The 23,671-nt window shown below is 39.7% G+C and overlaps 2 protein-coding genes across 11 annotated transcripts in view; one reads left to right on the top strand and one right to left on the bottom strand.

Moving 5' to 3' along the window:
• The first annotated feature begins 1 nt into the window (after nucleotide 1).
• On the top strand, nucleotides 2-15,967 carry RAD1 (RAD1 checkpoint DNA exonuclease). Of its 7 annotated transcripts, none has more exons than XR_010156801.1 (7): nucleotides 580-777; nucleotides 1,904-2,012; nucleotides 3,671-3,929; nucleotides 6,120-6,218; nucleotides 6,528-6,711; nucleotides 13,024-13,232; nucleotides 14,685-14,919. XR_010156801.1 is itself a non-coding variant. In XM_063810110.1 (7 exons), exons 1-7 carry the CDS (start codon nucleotides 580-582, stop codon nucleotides 14,692-14,694), a joined length of 939 nt encoding a protein of 312 aa, XP_063666180.1. In that variant the 3' UTR covers nucleotides 14,695-14,919.
• Nucleotides 15,968-15,974: 7 nt separating this feature from the next.
• TTC23L (tetratricopeptide repeat domain 23 like) overlaps nucleotides 15,975-23,671 on the bottom strand; it is a 62,583-nt gene continuing 54,886 nt past the window's right edge. For all 4 annotated transcript variants that reach the window (XR_001717770.4, XR_001717769.4, XR_010157260.1 and 1 more), the window contains 2 exons: nucleotides 18,569-18,674; nucleotides 15,975-16,060 (listed from right to left, as the gene is read on the bottom strand). The gene's annotated coding sequence lies outside the window, so the exon portion shown is untranslated. The remainder of the gene's footprint in view (nucleotides 16,061-18,568; nucleotides 18,675-23,671) is intronic.

A 23,671-nucleotide genomic window follows, 5' to 3' on the forward strand; every position in this document is an offset into this window, starting at 1 on the left:
AGTTCCTCCTCAGGGACTTTGCTGAGAAGGGCTCTCGGGCGTCCAGACCCCACCGCAAAGGTAGGGTTTCCGCACTCGGGGACCCCGAGACTAGTAAGCGATGCTGTCCCGCGGGCGGGCTGGTGAATGGGGTTATCTGGGACTCTTGGAAGATTATCTGGACACTCCGGGCCCGCCCTGCCATCGCCTGTTTTGTTGGAGGCGGGGCTGGTGGCGCGGGCTGCACAGAACCGACCCCCGCGGATTTGTAGCTCCTGTTTGGCCGGGAGATACCGTGTCAGCTGCGTGTCTTCATTCTTCACAACTTTTCACGTTATTGTTCTCTTACGGAGACGAGGAAACCGCAGCTTAGATAATTTTCCTCCAGAATTACAAAGACAGTTAAGTGACATAGGTGGGGTTCGGCCTGGTCAGCCGAGTTCAGCCTCCCAGCCCCTTTCCACCTCTCAGCGCAGGTGGAGCTCGCCGGACCTCGCCAGCACTGATGGGAGTTTTACTGTCTAATCCCTTCAGGTGTTTGGCGATCCGCCGAGCAGTTGGCCCCAGGAGCATCCCTCGGGGCCGAATGCGCAGTGGACGATGCCCCTTCTGACCCAACAGATCCAAGACGAGGATGATCAGTACAGCCTTGTGGCCAGCCTTGACAACGTTAGGAATCTCTCCACTATCTTGAAAGCTATTCATTTCCGAGAACATGCCACGTGTTTCGCAACTAAAAATGGTATCAAAGTAACAGTGGAAAATGCAAAGTGTGTGCAAGCAAATGCTTTTATTCAGGTATGGAAGTAGGCGCCTTTAAGCCTGTGCCATAGATACTCTAAATGTAATTTAATGAAATCGGAAGGTTTCAGTAGACAAAATGAATAACTTAATAGTCATAATAACTTGTCAATAGTCATAATAAATAACTTAATAAATAAATAACTTAATAGTCTTAAGTTAGAGAACAAAACGTCATTACTTGAATTTTTTTTCTCTCCAGGTAACAAATTCTTTTCCCATCTTGTTTTACAGAGATAATGGTTAGTAATGACTAAAGTTTATTAAACTAGGCTATTGGCTAGGCTACAGTCTTCTTATTGTTTAACTTATTTAATCTTAACAATAGTCCTGTAAGGTAGGTTCTGTTATTATTCCCGTTTTATATATGTGGAAACGAGGCACAATTTTAAGTGATGTGCCAACAGTCCCACAGCTGGTAAGTGGCTGAATTGGGATAAGAACCCTGAACATTTGTTTCCAGAATATATGCTCTTTTTTCCACTGCGATATGCTATTACTAAAGAGTATTTGTTTTCCTTTACTGGTTGTAATAGAATTTTTGTTCTTCCAAAGTAATATTTGTGTGGTTCAGATAGGATTGCAAGTTCAACTAAGCGTTTTTTAACACGTAAGTGCACAGCATGACCTCAGGGATAGAGAGGTAAATAAGACACGGTTCTTGTCCTCAAGCAGGGGCATGGTATGGTGGCTCACACCTGTATTTCCAGCTGCTCAGGAGACCGAGGCTGAAGCACGAAGATCGCTTGAGCTCAGGCATTAAAGACCAGCCTGGGTAATCATAGTGAGACCCCCGTATCAATAAAAAATCATAATAAAAGTTGAAGTTAATGTTGCTCATGCATTATCAAGTCGTTCGTCTATTTTCCAAGTGACCTTAGCAGTAGTGATAGGCACAAAAACGAGACAAGGGAGAGTCACAGAGGGATAGTTTTAGATCCAGGAATGGAGATAAGGATGCTTCAAAGGATGTCTCTAAGATGTTTTGATTGCTAATCAGAAATTATTCTCATGGGATTAGCACAGTATTGTGTTTTTTAAACGTATAAAGTGAAATCTAGGACCTTATATTATTAGTTTTTATTCTTTTATGTAACAATTTTCATTTTTACTCTTTTCATAGGCTGGAATATTTCAGGAGTTTAAAGTTCAGGAAGAGTCTGTTACTTTTCGAATTAATTTAACTGTCCTTTTAGACTGTTTATCTATTTTTGGATCAAGTCCTATGCCAGGTAAACTATTATCAGTATAAAGACATAAAGTGTTATACATAGTGGTCAGAAAAATACAGGAAGTTATTTGGAACATAAACATTGGTTCAGAAAGCTAATGCCAATTCATTTTTCAGTGGCCACAGTCATGGGTTCTAACATTTCACAATGTTAATTGCAAGTGTGTTTATAATTCTTTTCATATTTGTAAAAGTATTTGCATTTTTTTTTTAATTTACAAGGCTTTGAGGGATTTTAAATTCGAACTGGCCAAAAGAATACTTTGGACATGTCTTAAATATTTTTAACATTGTGAAATGTTTTAATTGCTTCTTTTTCCTAACTTGTCCAGAATTACTCCGCTAGTTAGTGGCAGAGAAAAACAAAAGCCAGTTCTGACTCCTAGTTTACTATGTTCAAAATTTGTTTCTTTTAAGCCATATTTTATAAGTTATGTCTATTTTGCCAAATGATTTTGTGGTGTTTTTGAGACAGTTTCTCTCTTGTTGCCCAAGCTGCAGTACAGTGGCACAATCTCAGCTCACTGCAACCTCTGCCTCCCGGGTTCAAGTGATTCTCCTGCCTCAGCCTCCCGAGTAGCTGGGATTACAGGCACGTGCCACCACGCCCGGCTAATTTTTTGTATTTTTAGTAGAGATGGGGTTTCACCATGTTAGCCAGGCTGGTCTCAAACTCCTGACCTCAGGTGATCTGCCTGCCTCAGTCTCTCTAAGTTCTGGGATTACAGGCATAAGCCACCGCACCCGGTTGCCAAATGATTTTCTTTAAAATATATATATTTTTTATTTGTTAAGGGAATTATTTTTAAGAATGGTGAAATTGAATTGCTGTGGGTATAAAACTAAGGAATCCCCAGAAGAATGATTTTATTTCATAGGAAAGCAACCTGGAGATTAGCTAGGAAAAATTCAATATAGTTCTCCAGAAAAATGTATTTTACGTTTCCACAGACAATTCCACTATTATTAATTATACATTTTGTAATACAGTGTTCTCCAGCTAGTTTTTCACAGAAGCATCTGTCATCTTCCATTCCTCACTGTGGCTCTCAATCCAGTAAGGAGAAGGAGTTTGAATATCCTGTCATATTCCTCCTTCCCTCTAGTGGTTTGCAGAGTTAAAATTTACACCACCATTAACAACCCTCTTTTTCTCTCAATTTGATTTTGAAATTCGAGGAAATATAAAGAATATCTCCCAGTTGGAAAAGTTGGAAGGATCCTCGTCATAGTGAGTACACTGACGTTACAGTACAGATGACAGCAATCCACTGTTACACACATTGAACCTTCAAAGAATAGCATACCCTGTTCTGCAGCAATTTAGTTACTTGCTGTGTTGATCCATATAGATTCTCTATCCTGAAATTGTACATATATAAAATCAACAAGCTATTTCTGAGGTGTGTACGACAACCTGAAAATGATTCCAAAGAATTATGTTACATTTTGTTCTGGTTCCCAATTTTCTTGTAGTTTTGGAATTGTCTACACACAACTGTCATCAGGGAAGATGTCATCCCTTTTTATGAGGAGGTACATATATGCGAGAAATTGGGCGGAATAAATTATTCTTGAGAAATTTTATGTGTCATTTCGAGGAGAAGCTGAACCCAGAACTATAAAGCTAAGGCCAAGTATGACTTCTTTCCATTGCAGGGACTTTAACTGCACTTCGGATGTGTTACCAAGGTTATGGTTACCCTTTGATGCTGTTCCTGGAAGAAGGAGGAGTGGTGACAGTCTGCAAAATCAATACACAGGAACCTGAGGAGACCCTGGACTTTGATTTCTGCAGCACCAATGTTATTAATAAAATTATTCTGCAGTCAGAGGGGCTCCGTGAAGCATTTTCTGAATTGGATATGACGAGTGAAGTCCTACAAATTACCATGTCTCCTGACAAGCCTTATTTCAGGTACTTGAGAGCAGTGCAGTTATAGTTAATGTGGTCTGTACTCCATCTTCCCACTTAGACATTTGCTTAGGATGCAAAATTTTTATTATCCACATTTTTAGAGTTTTCACAACTCTAGACAGCTTGTACTCTTACCTCATAATTTTATGGATCAAGAAACTTAAGACCCAGGAAGATTAACTCACTATTTCATATTTAGGTGGTGGTGGCATCTAGATGAGAAGCCCAGTCCTCTAATTTATAAACTGGTGGTGTTTTCATTGTACTACTCCTTACTTTCATAGATCAGGTTACATCATGAAGAAAATTGGGTTTAAGTGTTTGGAAAGGGTGTTTGTATTATGGTATCTTTTTCAAGTTAGTTCAGGATGCAGAAGAAGATGTTTTCTACACGTGGCTCATTCATTCACTAAGTATCTGTTGATCACCTACCGTGTGCTTATTCATCGTATTAAGCATTGTGGGAAGAACAGCTTAAAACCAAGGTGAAGCCAAGATAATGTGAAACAGCAAACCATTAAGTACCAAGATAGCTGGGAAATGCTGTATAAGGATTTAGGGAGGATTGCTCAAGGCTGGCTTCCCAAGGGAGGGCAGTTTTCAGCAGGAGTACAATGTCAAAAAAGCTGTTCCTGATACTTTAACACAAGTCTCTTTTCAGGATTAGACTCAGAGATTCTAGCAATTTAGAGGATCTAAATATTCTCTTTTTGAAATATTTCAGAATATTAAAGGCCCTAAATACATATGGAATAAAAAGAATAAGGTATTCTTTTTGTAACTACTTTAGAAGAATTACAGGCCCGGCTGTAAAAGTGTGGTGGCAGATACCTGTAATCCCAGCACTTTGGGAGGCCGAAGTGGGCAGATCACTTGAGGTCAGGAGTTCAAGACCAGCCTGGCCAACGTGGTGAAACCCTGTCTCTACTGAAAATAGAAAAATTAGTTGGGCGTGGTGGCACGTGCCTATAATCCCAGCTACTTGGGAGGCCGAGGTGGGAGAATCACTTGAACCCAGGAAGTGGAGGTTGCGGTGAGCTGAGATTGCGCCACTGCACTCCAGCCTGGGTGACAGTGAGAGACTCTGTCTCAAAAAAAAAAAAAAAAAAAAAAAAGAAAAAGAATCACAGGCCCTTGTCATGACTTTGGGGAGTTAAAAATTTGGCTCAAGGTCTGAGAAAGTTAACCAAAATGGAAATTGGAAACCTTACTTTAGCAGTGGAATGAAGTAAAAAATTCAGGTACTTAAAACAGTATTTCAGGGGATCTCCTCAGTGATCTCTCTCAGCCTGGGTAACGAGATGGACCATGGTATCTTTCATCTCCTGGATGGGAAACAATTTGGTGGTAGGGAGGTAGGAGTTGAAATTTTTTCCTGGATATGTTAAATTTTAAGTACCTGCGACACTAGGGAGTAGCTGGATATATAGTTATGGTGCTCAGGAGATCCATTTAGACTGGAAATTTAGATTTGGGAACCATCATCATGGCTGGGTATGGATGAGACGGGTCAGAGAGAGAGATTATATTAGAAGAAAGAAAAGATGGACCCCAGGAAAACCACACCTGGAAGATGGGAGGCAGAAATGGAGCTTAGGGAAAACCAACCTGGATCTTATCGCCATGCTCATATAATACTTAGCAACGTGCTAACCCTGCAGCAAATGTTCCAGGAGTTCTTGCAGATTAAATCAGCATGTTAACACTTATAAATTGTCTACAAATAACTTCTGGTATTACCAAGTGAGGAAAACCATGCAATAGCCTTAAGAGCAGTCTAAGATACAGAAAAGCTGTAATTCCTAGGTGTAGGATTGGGAACAGACCTAAGGGTTGCAGTAGACTTAGATCAAGGTCTTCCATCAGTCCTCAATTCTCTCGCCTGTTATATATTTCTGACTTAAGGATGAGGAAAAGTCATTTTCAGAGTAGGATTAGGGTAATGAAATTAAAGTGTCCCCTACCCTTTTCCTTTTACAATTGATTTTCTTCAAACCCGTTGATTAGTTGTCCTGAACTCCCTGAACTCCAGTGGGAGCTTTATTATGGTACTTGTTATCGTGTGTTATAAGCATTTGTGTACATGTCTGTTTCACCCACTAGTATGAATTTCTTAAGGAAGTGTTTATTTGGATCCTAATGTGGTTTATTTTTGGACGAATGAATAAATGAGGTAATCATTTTCTATAGGTTATCTACTTTTGGAAATGCAGGAAGTTCCCACCTTGACTATCCCAAAGATTCTGATTTGATGGAAGCATTTCATTGTAATCAGACCCAAGTCAACAGGTCAGTTCTTAATATAGAGGTTGTCATTGGTGATAAAGAGGAGGTTAAATACCAGATTTCTGTTAAATAAAAACACTTTCAATCTGTTAATTAAAATGCACAGCATTTTATAAAAATGAAGAGTAGAGTGCTGGACTTACTAGGGGATATAGGGTTCTAACAGTGAATGAATTTTAAAACAGAAAATATTAGCAAATTGGATAAGTACTTGATTTTATTCTTAGATTTGCTACTTTTTATCCTTTACTTGGGAGTTCTGAGCAGTGTTCACTATGTTGATATAACAGTGTTTTATTTTTTCTTCTACAGATACAAGATTTCCTTACTGAAACCCTCTACAAAGGCATTAGTCCTATCTTGTAAGGTATCTATTCGGACAGATAACAGAGGCTTCCTTTCATTACAGTATATGATTAGAAATGAAGATGGACAAATATGTTTTGTGGAATATTACTGCTGCCCTGATGAAGAAGTTCCTGAATCTGAGTCTTGAGTATGACAATTCACTGATATTTATGTGTACATTTATGATAGATGAAGTTCTTATTCTGAGTACAGTACTCTTTGTAATTTCATATTGGATTTTCTATAGAGAAGAAGCACAATGGGGAAGATAGGAGCAAGGTCATGTACCCTAATAGTTACTATGTTTTGTAAATCCATTTTGTAGAGGGCATGTAAATAAATGTTTTCCTGTAGTCATAGATTATTCAGGACTGTCCTTTAGTTCTGTCTTTTGAACTCATGGGAATAATTGTGAGTCAACGTAACATTTCAAGAGTCTAAAGGTGGCCGGGTGTGGTGGCTTAAGCCTTTAATCCCAGCACTTTGGGAGGCCGAGGTGGGCGGATCACCTGAGGTCAGGAGTTGGAGACCAGCCTGACCAACGTGGAGAAACCCCATCTCTACTAAAAATACAAAAAATTAGCCGGACGTGGTGGCACATGCCTGTAATCCCAGCTACTCGGGAGGCTGAGGCAGGAGAATTGCTCGAACCCGGGAGGCGGAGGTTGTGGTGAGCTGAGATGACGCCATTGCACTCCAGCCTGGGCAACAAGAGCAAAACTCTGCCTCAAAAAAAAAAAAAAAAAAGAGTCTAAAGGCTTAAAGTTTGATGCAGCTACCTGAAATGTTCTTTTATTTATTTACTATTAGAAAAAGCAAAGGCATATGGGCATTGCTTATTAGTTTGAATTCTAGAGACTAGATCTTAAAGTAGTGGTTCTCAAAGTGTTGTGCCCGCACCAACATCAGAATGGCCTGCAAACTTGTAGCAAACTCTGGGGAGGAGGCCAGCATTCTGTATTTTAACAAGCTTCCCTCAGGAGATTCTGATGCCTGCTAAATTTTAGGAACCACTATTTTAAAGGAAACTTTTTTTTTCTTTAATAGCATTTAATTGTATTGAGATGATTGCTTTTACATGTGATTTCCTTGCAAATGTTCTGAAGTTGAGGCATCACCAAACAAGTCTGAACAATTCTTTATGTGATTTATTTTTAAAGTAGACCTTTTGAAGAGATCTATGAATGGGATATAAAGCAATTTTCAGTGTTACAGGTTTTCTTCTTGTTCTCAAAACTGTTCGCTGTAAGTAACTGCAATCAGTACTTACTACTTTCCATTTGCTTATGAGTTTCTTGACAAATCAAGGTGTAGAAAACCAGTTATTAAGTGATTTTGTACTTTCCTGGTAGTTGTCACTAAAATAATTTTTGTGGCATATAAGTATATTTAATAAAATGCAAAAATTATCTTCCTGTCTAGTAGAAAAAATTACATGAGTAAAGTGAAGCTTCTGTCTTTGTTACTGTACCAGGTGACAACAGCTCAGTGTCCCTCCATGGACAGTCACTATTGGCCTTTTGAGTGAGACGGTTCTTTAGGATAAAAAACTGTCATCCCATTGCAGGATTCATTTAGCCTTTCTGGCCCTTACCCACTGATGCTAGTCATTGTGACCACCCCACCTCCCCCAAATAAAAGTGTGCCAAACTATTCATTGTTGAGAACCATTCAATTGCATTCACCAAAATTGGAGGATATATTGGAATGCCCTACCTTAATATAGGTCACATAGCATTAGAGAAAATTGGTTTGGAGAGTATTACAGCAAAGTGTGCTGCAAGGAGGCTACTCCAGCACAATGGCAGGCACTGCTTCCCAGGCATATGGACAATTCTGGGAGGTGGCCAGGGTCAGTACCTGATAACTAGTAAGTGTCTCAATCTCAGCATACAAAATTTAGCAGTGACTACAAAAAAAGTTGGAATTTTCTAAAATGTTTGTATTCAAGAAGGAAACAAATGAATTTACTAAATGTTGTCAGTATTTTTTGTTTAGATAAACACCAAGAACAGAACAAACCTAAAAGATACTTAGGAAAATATCTAATCAGTCAACATTCTAAGGACTGTTAAATGTGAAATAGCATAGTTATTTTTTGTCTTTTGTTACTAGTGTGAACAAAGAATGGCGCCTAACATATAATGGGCATTTAGTAACTTTGTTAGATGAAAGACTCTCCAATTTCAGATTTTCTTTTAGCATCTTATTAGTCACTACTTAATTCTGATGATTTAGCTCTAAATTTATTTTGATCTAAGGTTTTTTATTTTTATTTTTGGAGACAAGATCTTGCTCTGTTGCCCAGGCTGGAGTACAGTTGTAGGATTACAGTTCACTCCAGCCTCAATCTCCTAGGCTCAAGCAATCCTCCCATCTCAGCTTCCCAAATAGCTAGGACTACAGGTGCATGCCTCCATGCCCTGCTAATTTTTGTATTTTTTGTAGAGATGGGGTTTTACTATGTTCCCTAGGCTCATCTTGAACTCCTGAGCTCAAGCAATCCACCCGCCTCGGCCTCCCAAAGGGCTGGGATTACAGGCGTGAGCTATCACGCCTGGCCTAATGTATTTTTTAAAAGTTGAATCTAAAAAGAATTTAAAACAAATATAAATCAGCTCAGTAAGGATGGATATTTTTGCACATTTAAAACTATTATTTTAGGCCAGGAGTGGTGGCTCACACCTGTAATCCCAGCACTTTGGGAAGCCGAGGCAGGGGGATCATCTGAGGTCAGGAGTTCGAGATCAGCCTGGCCAACATGGTGAAACCCCCACCTCTACTAAAAATACAAAAATTAGCTGGGTGTGGTGGTGGGTGTCTGTAATCCCAGCTACTTGAGAGGCTGAGGCAAGAGAATCACTTGAAACTGGGAGGCGGGGGTTGCAGTGAGCCGAGATTGCGCCATTGCACTCCAGCCTAGGTGACAGAGCAAGACTCCGTCTCAAAAACAAAAAAAATTAAAATAAAAATTATTGTTTTAGCTGCATGTCTTCAGCTATTTAGAATTCAGAGACTAATGAATTGTTTCTAAGTCACCCTAACATCAAGGTACTTATTTTATAAAGAATTTCCTCCTTATTTGTGTTCTATTTGACCCAGGAATTTTTACTTTAATAAAAGTTTAACTTTATTTCCTATGGAAAATCACTAGGGGGAGTGCTCCCTCAGGCAGAGCAGGCGACACTTTGATGCCACTACAAATCGATGTGTAGTATATAGAAGAATACAGTCTTATATTTAAAGACTTTTAGTTCTGTCTTTTTGAAGTTTATCTCTCTTTCTAGTAAAATGGTGCTTACTGTGAATGGATAATCTTTTTTTTCATTTTTCATTTGTTGATTTCCCATTCGATGATGTAGTGCTTCCACCTAGAATTGATGAAATGCTTCAAAATAATAAAAGTATTTGTTAAATTCCACTTTAATAAAAATAAGGCATGTAACACAATCATTTTAACAGGAAGCCACAGGGTTTCTGTGGTGTTACCAAAGTCCTAGTAAAAATTAATTAAAATTGCTAAAAGGGCAGAATGTGGCACTCTCAACAGGGGTAGGCAGTCATTCAGAACATAGAGACTTCCTTCTTTCCTTCCCTGTCTTCACATTGCTTGTCCCTTATCCCCACCTGAAATAAAATCTGTTGGGTCCTGAGAAATTGGAGTGTATAGTATTTTTTCTTTTCCCAATTATGTTTGTAATTTGCTTTCATTCTCTTTGGAATAGGCAGTGCTGCTTTTATACTAGAATCAGGTTACAAGCACCCCACGAGGAGTCATTAGCTCTAACAGAATTTCCCTCTCAGGAGTGGACAGCTAGTGTTCTAAACAGAAACACCAAAAGCAGCGGTTTCAAGTGCTTTTTGTATCTGTATCTCAGTCACGTCCAGAGGTTTTGATAATCAGCAGAGTAAATGTGTGAAATATATTTTTGAAATTCATAGCTTGTTGATCATTATAATAGATACTAGTAGTGGCTCTCACTGGCAAAACTAGAGGTATTCAGGATATGTGAACTTACTAAATTATTTCAGAGTATTTCCTCATACTAAAGTAAAAAGGAAGTAACAATCTAGTAAACCCTGTGGCCTGTACCCTTAGGCATGGTGCCTGACACTTGATTCCAAAATGGTCTTGCTTCCTGCCATTTTGTCCAAGGATTTCTGGTTGCCGTGGCTGACTACGTTAGGACAGTACTATTTCTGGAATATTGTCAAGCCTGCCTTAAGTGGACCTTTAATGCAGTGGTGGGTGAACTTACCAAATCAGCAGGTAGTACGTCATTGAACATACAGAACAGGTTACATAAACTTTTTTTTTTTTTGAGATGGAGTCCCACTCTGTTGCCAGGCTGGAGTGCAGTGGTGCGATCTCAGTTCACTGCAACCTCCACCTCCCAGGTTCGAGCGGTTCTCCTGCCTCAGCCTCCCGAGTAGTTGGGACTACAGGTGCGCGCCACCACATCGAGCTAATAATTGTATTTTTAGTAGAGATGGGGTTTCACCATGTTGGCCAGGATGGTCTCGATCTTTTGACCTTGTGATCCTCCTGCCTCAGCCTCCCAGAGTGCTGGGATTACAGGTGTGAGCCACCACACCCAGCCGTTTACATAAACTTTTTTGTTTGCTTGCTAAAAAATGTTTATTGAGCTAGTTGTGGTGGCTCTCACCTGTAGTCCCAGCACTTTGGGAGGCCGAGGCAGGAGGACCACTTTAGCCCAGGAGTTTTGAGACTAGTCTGGCCAACATAGCAAGACTCCATCTCTAAAAAAAATTTTTTTTTTTAATTAGCCAGGTGTGGAGTATGCATGTAGTCCCAGCTACTCCAGGGGCTAAGGCGGGAGGATTGCTTGAGCCCAGGAGTTCAAGGCTGCAGTGAGCTATGGTCATGCCACTGCACTCCAGTCTGGCAGGAGAGTGGGACCCTGTCTCAACAAAAAATAAAATAACAATATTTATTGAAATCTGTATGTGAGACAGCTTGATCTGGGCTTGAATTATTTTTTTTTTCTAACTTGGTACAGAGATTGTTGGAAAATAGCTAATCCTCATCCACCTCAAAAATGTCAGTGCTTGTTAGCTAATTCAGAAGAATTGTAAGAGCTCTGTATGTTAGCTCAGATCTGTTAGAAATGTCAGGTGTTTGATTGGATTGGGTTATCCAGATTGGTTGAATTTAGAAAGTAGCTTCTGTGGTTTTGCAGTGAGAATGCAACTTTATATTTCTAATGTGGCTTGTTAAGACTTTGGGATTTCACCAAAATAGTAAAATTTTAAAACTTTTGGGCAGAGCACAGAGGATTTTTAGGGCAGTGAAACTAATATGTATGATACTATAATGGTGGATATATGTCATTATAATTTTTCCAAACCCACAGAATGTATACCACCAAGAGTGAACCCTCATGTAAACTATGGACTTGGGTAATAATGCTGTGTCAGTGTGGGTTCATCAGTTGTCACAAATGTACCGCTCTGGTGGGAGATGTTGATAAGGGAGAAGCTAGGCATGTGTGCGGGTAGGGGGTAAATGGGAAATCTCTGTAGCTTTCCCTTAATTTTTTTTATGAACCTAAAACTGCTCTAAAAATGCCTTTGGGAAAAACTTTGGGGACCAACATAGGTGCCAACTTATTTTACTAGGTATAAGGATGTTAAAATTATATGATTCAGTATCACCACCATTTTATAAAACATTTTAATATCAAAACCTCAGACAATAGCAACCTTACACTGACAATAAAGAAAAACTTTAAACATTAAAAACAAAGTGTTATGCTACTGTTTATTGATATAGGTTTGTCAGTTTGGAGATCTTAGGATTGCAAAATAGTAACATTTTATAAATTTTGGTGCCACCCAAAATGGAGTCTGAATGGCCATTTCTTTCTGGTATTCTTTTTTTTTTTTTTAATGTCAGTCATTGTTGAAAAGCTATTTTCAACTACGTATGTGAAAATGGAAGCAACTCTTCTGATGCTACTGTAATCAATTCAGAATATTCTGGGGAAGAACAGCAGCCCCATCTCCAGAAAGGGCTAAAATGAACAATGATAGGCCAAGTGACCAGTTAATAAGCACCACAGAGAAGGGCAATGGAATATATAGCTGCTTTCAGCCAGGGCTGCAATGTGGGACCTTGATCCTGAGTGCCAACCCTAAAGCATCCTGGGAGTTAGTCGGCAACTGCCAGGAGAAGGCCTACCAGTCAGTGGACAAGGCTTTGGCTTAGTTAGTATATGTGTGCTTCTGCCACAGCAGAACACAACTCACTATACCTTGGGTACTGGTTGATTCTTAGATTTTACAGGCTGAACAAATGACTGAAATAATTACCTGAATGAAGAACCAAAATGTGGTTCTGTAAGCACTGAGTGCGTTGATATAGATGTTGATGGTGATACACTTGGATCCCCAAAGACACAGGGTCTTTGAGCTGTATTATTATTAATTTATTTTTTAGATGGAGTTTTGCTCTCGTCACCCAGTTTGGACTGCAATGGCACAATCTTGGCTCACTGCAACCTCCACCTCCCAGGTTCAAGTGATTTTCCTGCCTCAGCCTCCCAAGCACCTGGGATTACAGGCACCCACCACCATGCCCAGCTTAATTTTTGTATTTTTGGTAGAGAGCCGTGTTGGCCAGGCTGGTCTTGGAACTCGTGACCTCAGGTGATCCCCCTGCCTCAGCCTCCCAAAGTGCTGGGATTACAGGCTTAATCCACCGCGCCCGGCCATTTGAGCTGTATTAAATCAAGTTAGACAACTGGGAAAAGATGAAGAGGGAAAAATTAAAGTTATTTATAGTGCAAACCCAAATGAGATTTCTCTGTCGCTAAATTCACAAGAAAGTAAGGAATATTATTCAAGATTGCAAATTCTTTCGCTAGATATACACTTGCTCAGAGTCTAAGGATTTTCTTCATGAACAACCACAGTGAGTATTCTTTTCCTAAAACAAGCCTTTTTAATCCAGTTTGGTGGAGGCAGCAGAGTGGGATGGAAAGAGTAATCATCTGTGATCCAGGAAGTCTGCTTTATAATTACCAAGCTGACCTTGAACAGATCACTCTCTTGTCCCTAGTTTCTTTTGTTGTTGTTTTGTTTTTGTTTTTGTTTTTGAGATGGAGTTTTGCTCTTGTTGCCCAAGCTGGAGTGCAATTGCATGATCTCAGCTCACCGCAACCTCCACCTCCCAGGTTCAAGCAATTCTCCTGCCCCAGCCTCCCGAGTAGCTGGGATTACAGGCATGCGCCACCACACCCAGCTAATTCTGTATTTTTAGTAGAGACAGGGTTTCTCCATGTTGGTCAGGCTGGTCTCGAACTCCTGACCTCAGATGATCCGCCTGCCTCGGCCTCCCAAAGTGCTGGGATTACAGGCTTGAGCCACCATGCCCGGCCGTCCCCAGTTTCTTTATAAAATAAAAAGGTCCTTTCTGACTTTGAACATGTTATGATGAGTTCAGTAAATCAGATCAGGGTAAGTGTTTCAGAAGGTTCAAACTATTCCTCCCAAGGCAGTTTTGGTGACCTCAAACAGGCTATGACTAAAAACACCTCCAAATACAGTTGACCCTTGAACAACATGGGTTTGAACTGTGTAAATCCTCTTATACACAGATTTTTTTCAATAAATACATTGGAAGTTTTTTTTTTTTTTGGAGTTTTTTGACAATTTGAAAAAACACAAACTGCGTTGCCTAGAAATATTTTTAAACATTTTAAAAGGTATGTCATGAATGCATAAAATGTATGTATATACTATTTTATCATTTGCTACTACAAAATATGCACAAACCTATTATAAAAAGCTAAATTTTCTCAAAATTTACACACATATACAGTACATGGTGCCATTCACAGTCCAGAGAAATGTAAACAAATGTAAAGATGCAAGGTTAAATCATAGCCACATAAAACCAACTGGAGTACGTACTGTACTGCAATCATTTTGTAGCTGCCTCCTACTGCTGCGGCAGTGTGCGCAGATGTTGTGAATATCCACTCAAAACGCTGTGTGATGCTAATCATCTCTGCATGAGCAGTTCAACTCTCCAGTAAATTTCATGTGGCAGAAAAAAGTACTCTCTCGAGATTCTTAAGTATTTTTCATCATGTTTAGGGCACCATAAACCTCATATAATACCATGGGACCCATATGAAGTGCCACTAGTGATGCTGGAAGTGTTCTCAAGAAGTAGAAGTCATGACATAACAAGAAAAAGCTGAATTGCTTGATATGTATCAAAGATTGAGGTCTGTGGCTGTGGATGCCCTTCATTTCAGTCCCAGGATTCTTTTTGTAAACAGACAATGTAAACTTAACGGAATCAATAAATACAGTATAGTAATGTAAATGTATTTCCTTATTTTCTTTTTTTTTTTTTGAACAGGGTCTCACTTTCTCATCCAGGCTGGAGTGCAGTGGCACAATCTCGGCTCACTGCAGCCTCGACCTCCTGGGCTCAAGCAATCTGCCTTCCTCTGCCTCCCAGAGTGCTAGGATTACAGGCAATGAGCCACCACACTTGGCCCCTTATCATTTTCTTAATAACCTTTGCCTTTCTCTAGTTTACTTATTGTAAGAATATATTATATACTATACATATAACATACAAAATATGTGTTAATCAACTGTTTATCTTATCAGTAAGGCTCCCATTAACAGTAGGCTATTAGCAGTTAAGTTTTGGGGGAATCCAAAGTTATACAAAGACTTTTGACTGCACAAGGCATTGGCAGCCCTAGCCCCTGCATTGTTCAGTGGTCAACTGTAGTACATGAAAGTGTTCACCAATAAACTCCTTAGGTATCGCAGAATTTTTTAAAAAGTCAGAACTGAAAGGAATAGAGTTAGAAAAAGGGAAATGGAAGGTAATGGAGTTCCAGTGACACAAAAAACTAACTTAAAGCATGTGACTAAAAGATTTCTTTCCCCCAAGTCATAGATCAGGATCCTAGTTGGGTTGGTTGGTTTGTTTTTTGTTTGTTTTTTTTGAGACGGAGTCTCTCTCTGTCGCCAGGCTGGAGTGCAGTGGCACGATCCCAGTTCACTGCAACCTCCGACTCCTGGTTCAAGTGATTCTTCTGCCTCAGCCTCCCGAGTAGCTAGGTTTACAGGCATGTGTCACCACGCCCAGCTAATTTTTTTTGTATTTTTAGTAGAGATGGGGTTTCACCGTGTTGACCAGGATGGTCTCAATCTCCTGACTTCATGATTGGCCTGCCTCGGCCTCCCAAAGTGCTGGGATTATAGGCGTGAGCCACCACGCCCAGCCAGGATCCTAGTTTCTAATGGCTCTTGGGTATTTCACCTGGAATGCTGCTGCTAAGTGGACCTTTTTTTTCCCAGAGTCCTTAATAAAAAACCGTTGTTTTAGATCTGCCACTGCTATCAGTGTTGAGAAACATTTTGTGGTCGAGAATTTTTATCATCAACAAGGTTGTCTTTATTGTTGGCTATCCTGTATAGAGGTTTTCAATTTGATAACAGAAGACCTAGAGGAAAGGAGAAAACCATTTGAGCATTTTTCTTGGTTCTTGCCTTCTCTTCCTCCATAACTGGCCCTGCCTCCCCCAGCAGCAGATCTCATTGCCTTACCTGAGCCAAAGGCTGAACTTAGCCTAAGGCAACTGTGTCACCATTATTCCACCACATGACTATACTCTCAAAATGCTGGCTCTTCTAATAGGCCTCTAAAATCTTACTAGAGTCTCGGGTTTTCTTCCTAAAGAGCAGGGAGCTCTTCCCTTGATTCAGATGGCAAACCAGGGATATTTGAGCTACCTGGATTGTTTAAATCTCAGGTGGAAAACTTATGTAATTTAGGGCCTTTTATATAGTTGATGATTTTCAAGTGGTTTCTTCTCACGAGCTCGGAGACTTACAGCCCGAGGCCCTGTGAAAGATCTCTCTTGCTTGTTTCTAGCTGTTGAGATGTCTGTCCTCTGATTTCCCATTACTGAAGGAGCTGAGCAGGAATTTGATGTATTATGATCCAAAAGACTGCTCCAGAAACACAGTTACTATTAAGTGTTCTTTAGTCACCACCTATTTCTACCTCAAGCCTGAAGAAAGTGGTTTTCATAGCCCTTTTTTTACCTGAAAAGAATATTTGTTCTGTAGAATATGAGATACAAAATTTTATGAACTTGGGGTTTCTATGCAAGTTGCACTAAAGACAGGCTCATTCTCTATTACTGGACTGTATAAAATATAGAAAGCTATCTGGCACTTTAACTTCCTTTGCAGTAAACCAGGAGATAATGAGATTCCAAATTAGCTGAAGAAATAGGCACAGATTAAGTTAGTTGCCCAGGGGTCTCATAAATTCAGAGGTGAGCAAAGAACTGTAAGAGGGCTGCATCTCTGCTAGGGATAGTAAGTGGGAATCAGCCTCGGGCCTACTTCTGTCACACCACAAGGTGGCAGGATTCCCCTTGTCTGAAACCTGAAAGGACAACTGATTTCCATAGTGTATATATTATCTTTGAGTTTAGGTGATTGTGTCAGACTGCTTGTCTATGATACTAACAGTGTTTCCAGAACCTGATAAGTCTATATCTTTTTCAAGATGTTAACCAGCAAAATATTTTCCACATCAGCTTGGTAGTAGCTTTTCAAAATATTCAGCCCCTATCTCCGTTTGCTTCGTGCAACAGTGGTGCCAGTAGAAGGTAATAAAGTCAAAGACCAGCTTTCAGTAAAACTAAAAATAGCTGTTACTTAGTACATGATTACTATGGGGCCAGGCACTCTGCTAAGCACTTTACATATAATGCATTATCTCATTTATTCTCACAGCAACACTGAGATAGGTACTATACTTCATCCCCAGTTTATAGATGAAGAAACCAGGATTGCACATAGCTAGAAAGTGGTGGTCCTGGGGTTTGAACTCAGGCTTGCCTGTCTCCAGAACTACAGCTCTTAACCACCATGAATCAAAAAGATTAATTCATAGGGATGCACTGAAGTCATATTTCTGTGATCAGATTAAATAGTTGATGAGATAATCGTAGTTCATAAAGACTTTGTGTCCTAAAGTGGGGCCAAAATTCCTTACCAAACTGCAAAAGTATTCATGTATACCCTCAGGGCAAGTATACACTACACCCTTTGATTTCAACAAAACCAAACCTTAGTTTCTCTACTTTGATTCTAAAGACAGGGCAAGGTTTTATTTGCCAAAATTTAAATCACTGATCATTTCAAAAAGACTTCAGGTATGTAAAATACAATGTTTTCTAAAAAACTGATTTGCAGCCAGGTATGGTGTGTTCATGCCTGTAATCCCAGGACTTTGAGAGGCTGAGGCGGGAGGATCACTTGAGCCAAGGAGTTGGAGGCCAGCCTGGGCAACATAGTGAGACCTCGTCACTACAAATTTAAAATATAAAAATAAAAATTTTAAAAACCTGATTTGTTCCCAACATGCCAATAAGGAAGGTTTTGTATATATATGTATTTTTTTAATTTTTAATTTTTTTTTATTTTTCCTTAGGAGACAGTCTTGCTCTGTCACCTAGGCTAGAGTGCAGTGGCACAATCTCGGCTCACTGCAACCTCCCCCTCCCAGGTCAAGCAATTCTCCTGCCTCAGCCTCCCGAGTAACTGGGACTACAGGCGCATGCTACCACGCCCGGCTAATTTTTTGTATTTTAGTAGAGACTGGGTTTCACTGTGTTTCCCAGGCTGGTCTCGAACTCCTGAGCTCAGACAATCCACCTGCCTCAGCCTCTGAAAGTGCTAGGATTACAGGCATGAGCTACAGCACCCAGCCGAAGGTTTTGTATATTAAAAGTCCTGAGAAGTCCTTCAGGAAAGTAACCTGTGTCACTTTGTTTAAATCTGTTTTTTTTTTTTTTTCCTTAAATAATTTTTGTCTTTCTGCTACAGAGCCTTTCTTCCTCCCCCAGAGAACTGACGCACATCCCTTGGAATCAGCATTTCTTGCAGCCCCCTTCAGGACATGCTGCCCTGTACAACAGCTGTAAAGTACTTACCATTCCTCCATACACTGCCCTCTGTCATGCTTCTGTGCCTTTGTATGTAGAGTTCCTTCTTCCAGGAATGGCTTCTCTTCTCCATCTGGATGAACTGCTACTTGTCCTTTAAGAAATGGCTCAAATGTCACCCTCTCTATGAAGTCTTTTCCAATTCTCATAGATTGTCTCTCCTTTCATTGCACTGAGAATGCTATTCCAGAACTTAAACTTCATGTTATTATTTCTTCATGTTTTCTCTTACACTAGAATGTTGTCCCCTTAAGATTAATGACCATGTTTTATTTATCTTTATTACCACCTGCAGCTCTAACTGCACCTGGCACTTAGTAGGTGCTCAAAAAATGTTTGTTAAAGGAATGAATGAAGATGAAGAAACTGAGACTCAATGTTTAAGTGACTTAAGGTCGCATGGTTTTTGGGATTCACACACAAGGTGCCTTGACTCAGAGTACAGTGCTCTTTCTCTATACCTGAACAGCAAGTATGTGGTAGAAGTCCAGCTATTCCCCCACCCGTACCCCAAGGCAGACAACACTAATAATCAAGCTCCACCAAACCCAGCCTTTTGCTCTGGAAGCTCAAGCTCTGCCTGCCCTATTCCATGCTATCCTCTCCTATCAGACCATTTCTGTGGGCGTGGCAGAGTAGCTGGGGATTGCAGAGCTCCCCACTGCTCTGCTAAAGATAAGGTACACTGAGCTGGCTCACTGTGGCTTAGCAGCCCTTGTTCCCCATAAAAGAGACCCTCAAGCAGGGAACTAAAGGCTTCTGAGTTTTCACTTCTCTACCTGCCCCAATGCCTCCAGCTAGTCCTAGAATCCTGATTTGGAAAAGCTGCTGCCCCTTGTTTGGCTACCTGGCTCTGGTGGAGCAGATTGTGCTCCTCACTCACTCATACCAAGGTTTGGCCAGATATTTTCTCCTTAATTTTGTAGATGGAGTGTTGGAATGTTTACTAATAAATAATAGGAAAAGAAGATGAATGCAGCAGCCTGGAAACAACCCAGCTTATGGAACATACATTTCATCACTAAGGTCTTGCCCAAGACTGGTCTGGCTGATACAAAATGTACTGAAGCGTATCACCTCCTTTCTTTTTCCTTGCTCACTTCTCTCTGGAAATAATCACCTCCCAAATCCCCATTTCCACCCTACTTTCCTTCTCCAGCCCCTCAGCCCAAAAGAGGCTGTTCCATTTTGTTCATATGATCAAGAGGACTGAATATCACTAATAGTTTAATAGGCATTGTGGCACCTTCCTTACTCCCCTCTTATGAGGAGAAAAGGATGGTTCTCCCTGCTCTTTCTGTTGGTTTCTACAGCTTTATACCCATCAAAAGGTATATCAAAATAACTTTTCGGTATGCAGCTGTTCCAGAGATATCTGACAGAGAGAAAGATAAAGTTGATAACTTCATGCTTTCATACATCCAGTAAGTTTGATGACTAGGTAGAGTTGTTAAAATGGCTGATATTTATTGAGCACTTAACAGTATACCAGATACTGTGCTAAGTGCTTTATGTAAACTCATTTACTCTTCATTATGTTTCTACATTATAGATACTATTCTAATCCTCATTAGAGAAAAGTGAGGCTTAAGATAACTTGCCTAATGGCACATAGAAAGTGGTAGAGCCTGGATTCAAACACAGATATGTCTAACTTTAAATGTAGTCTATGACCTTAACTACTACATTCTTCTAACAATCAGAACTGTCCAGTAATGGGAGGAAGGGGCCATTTTGAGAGATAATGAGTAAATTCCTGATTATGGGAGGTATTTAATCAGGTACTGGACAAACAGTAATCTCAAAGGTCTTCTCTACAAATACAGCTCATGCTAATATCAGTGATGTCAGTGATTATTTTCTATTTGCCAATATAATGGCTTCTGATTAGTCATCCTTCCCTTTCCATCTGCAATCATCATCATCTTCATCATCATCATTAACACTCTCATCATCTCTAATTAGCACATATTATGTGCCAGGCACCTTTCTTTGCAGTTTTACTTACATTAACTTATTTATTCATAACAACCCTATGAAGTAGATATTATATTATTATCATCCCCATTTTATGGATGAGGAAACTGAGAAGTAAAGCGATTTGTCCAAGATCTCACAGCTAAAGACAGAGCTGGGATTATAACCCAGGCCATCTGGCACTAGTCCATTCCTTACCACTGCATGGCACTCTCTTAATATTTGACACTTATACCATACTCTTAAAATGTATCTTTTTTTATCATCACAATATTTATTGTAAAAATAAAAGTAAAATGACACAGAAATACATAACATAGAATTTGAAAGTCCTCCATAATCCTGTCCTAGAGATAATTACTGTTCTTTGCACTAACTACATATTTACATATACTTATGAGTTATGCTATATATATTGCTCACTAATGTGTACTTTTCATATTTTTAGCCCTAACAATATATATGGGAATATTCTTCCATGACACTTAAAGCTCTACATCATGCCTTTGAATGACCATATTATATGGCAATAAAAATGTACTAGTATTTCTACTGGTAGACATTTTTTTCCCACTGTTTGCTATTATAAACAAATCTAAAAGAGATACATTTATATATGTATAGGTGTATATTTGTATATATACATATATTTATAAATACATATTTTGTGTAAGGATTTCAAAAGACAAATTCTTAGAAGTGGTCTTTTAGAGTCAAAGGTTACAGGCATTTAAACATTCTATTAACTTTTCCCAACATATCCACCAAAAAGGTGCAATCAAGATACAGTCCCATATAAATAGAGTATTGAGAAGGCTGAGCCCCGCATACTTTTGACAGAGCTGGGTTTTCTTGCCTGTATTTTTCATTACCACAAAAACGATAGGTTAAAAATGGCATTTTATGTTTTGAATCCTGCCTGAGATTGGAAATCTGTGTGTGTGTGTGTTTATTGGTCATATGCATTTCTTCCTCTTTGAAGTGTCTCCTCATGTCTTTCGTAACAATGACACTGGCCTCTCTTTCATTGAAACTTTGTCCTCTGATTTCCTTTCTATTTTTTCCTGACTCTCCTAATTCTCAAGGACTTTTTCAGAGACTCCTTTTCAGTTCCTCTTTCTGCGTGACCCCTAAATAATACAATAATGATAATTACAATAATTAACATTTCACAGAAGCTTACTATGTGCCATACACTAAGTAAAGCACTTAAAATGAAGTGCTCTATTTCTGTGCATTTTCACAGATGAAGAAAGTAAGCCTTAGGAAGTCTCACTATAAGTGGGAAAGCTCAAATTTGAGCCCCAGCTGTTCTGCTACCAAATCACCATATTATATTCTCTCTGAAATAAGTGTAAGCATGCTCCAAAGTTCTTTCCTAAGCCTTCTTGTTTCACATGTATGTATTCCATGGGTTATTTTATCCATCCCATTAGCTTCAGAATCATTTCTTTGAGCTCCTGGCCCATACAGCCAACAACTTAACAGCCATTGCCTGGTGAATGTATTGTGGGTACTGCAAACATATCCAAAGTGGAAACCATCTTCCCTCAGGCGCCCTAGACATGCTCCAAGATTATTCCTCTTGCCAACACTATTTAATAGCATTGCCATTCACCCAGTTGCCCAAGCTAGAAACTTCAAAGTTACCTTTGATTCCTGCCTCTATTAAACCTCACATCTGACTGGTCCCACGGTCTGTCAATACAGACTCCATATAGCTTCTCGATCTATCCTCTACACGTTCTTCCTACTACGGCTTTAGATAATTAAGGGTCTAAACATCTCTCCCTTGGACTATCAGATCTACCTCCTAACTGCTCTCCCCACTTCTCCCTAGGTACCATCTATCCTTCTCATTGCTGTCAGAGTTAATGTTTTAAAGCCAATAACTGATCATGTCATATCTACCCAAAACTCTTTGATGGTTGCTTTCTCTCTACTAAATAAATCCCAAATGCCTTAGCACAGTACATAAAAATTCCATAATCTCACCCCAGTCTGTCTTTCCAAACTCATGTCCAGCACGTCCCTCCTTAGGTACCTTAAACTACAACCACTCGAGGCCACTTGCTTTTCCTCAGCCATATCGGGTATCTACACCACTATGCTTCTGTTCATGCAACTTGGAATACTCTCCTCTAGCTTCTTGTCTACCTGCTAATGGCTACTTTTCTTCGAAGAACCTGCAACCCATCCCCCAACCTATGCAGAGTTTCCACTCACATTTCTAACCTCATGATTTATTACTTGCCCTTTTCCTTTACATTTCTACTAAAGACTTACTACAGACTAACTTGTAATCTGGTCATACATGTCTGTTTTCACATAAGGGACTATATCTTAAACATACTAGTATTTCTAGTGCTTAAATGAGCTGGATATGTAAATGATTACAACTAACTGAAGTACATTTTACATTTAGGTAAAAGTTAGACTAACCAACCTGAAAGTTTAAATCTGAGATTTTTTATGCCCTTTCTGTACACCAAAATTTTATTTGAGGCCCTTGCAACTGTCATTTAACCTTGAAATTAACTCTGATTTCAAGGGGCCATTTCTACTTTAGCTTTTTTGCAGAGGCTTCAAAAGCCAAGAATTCGGGCTCCTAGCAATGAAAGTCCAGTGAGTGTAGTCAACGAGTTTCCGGAAGAGGTGAGGTAAGAAGCAGGAGAGTACATCGGAAAACTAGCAGAGTTCCAGGACATCTGGGATTGATTACTCCAGCGAGATGCTGAAGTTTGCAAAGAGACAGCAATCGTTGTACCAGGTTTTGACATCTGGCTTTGGCAGTTACCCCCATGGTTTTGCTCAGCAGTTCTTGAGGAATGAGATATGGGCTTGTTTCAGGGAAAGAAAAACCTTCTGCTACAGCAAAGTCCTTAAAAGACTCTTCTTTTCCCCTTATATGGACTTTCTTGGTAGGTTTGGTTTCGTTGTAATTTACAGAAAGAAAAATTAATGTCCAAGTACCTAAAGAAACTCATACCACCTAGGGTCTGAATTAGATCTCCTAATTTTTCCTCCTTCTATGAATCTTTTCAGATCACCTAAAAGACACAGTAAATACTGGAAGGCAAAGCAACCTCAGGCTACCGAAGAATTAGATTCATT

The sequence above is a fragment of the Pan troglodytes genome, chromosome 4 (assembly GCF_028858775.2).
Source record: "Pan troglodytes isolate AG18354 chromosome 4, NHGRI_mPanTro3-v2.0_pri, whole genome shotgun sequence".
In the NCBI taxonomy this organism is placed as follows: domain Eukaryota; kingdom Metazoa; phylum Chordata; class Mammalia; order Primates; family Hominidae; genus Pan; species Pan troglodytes.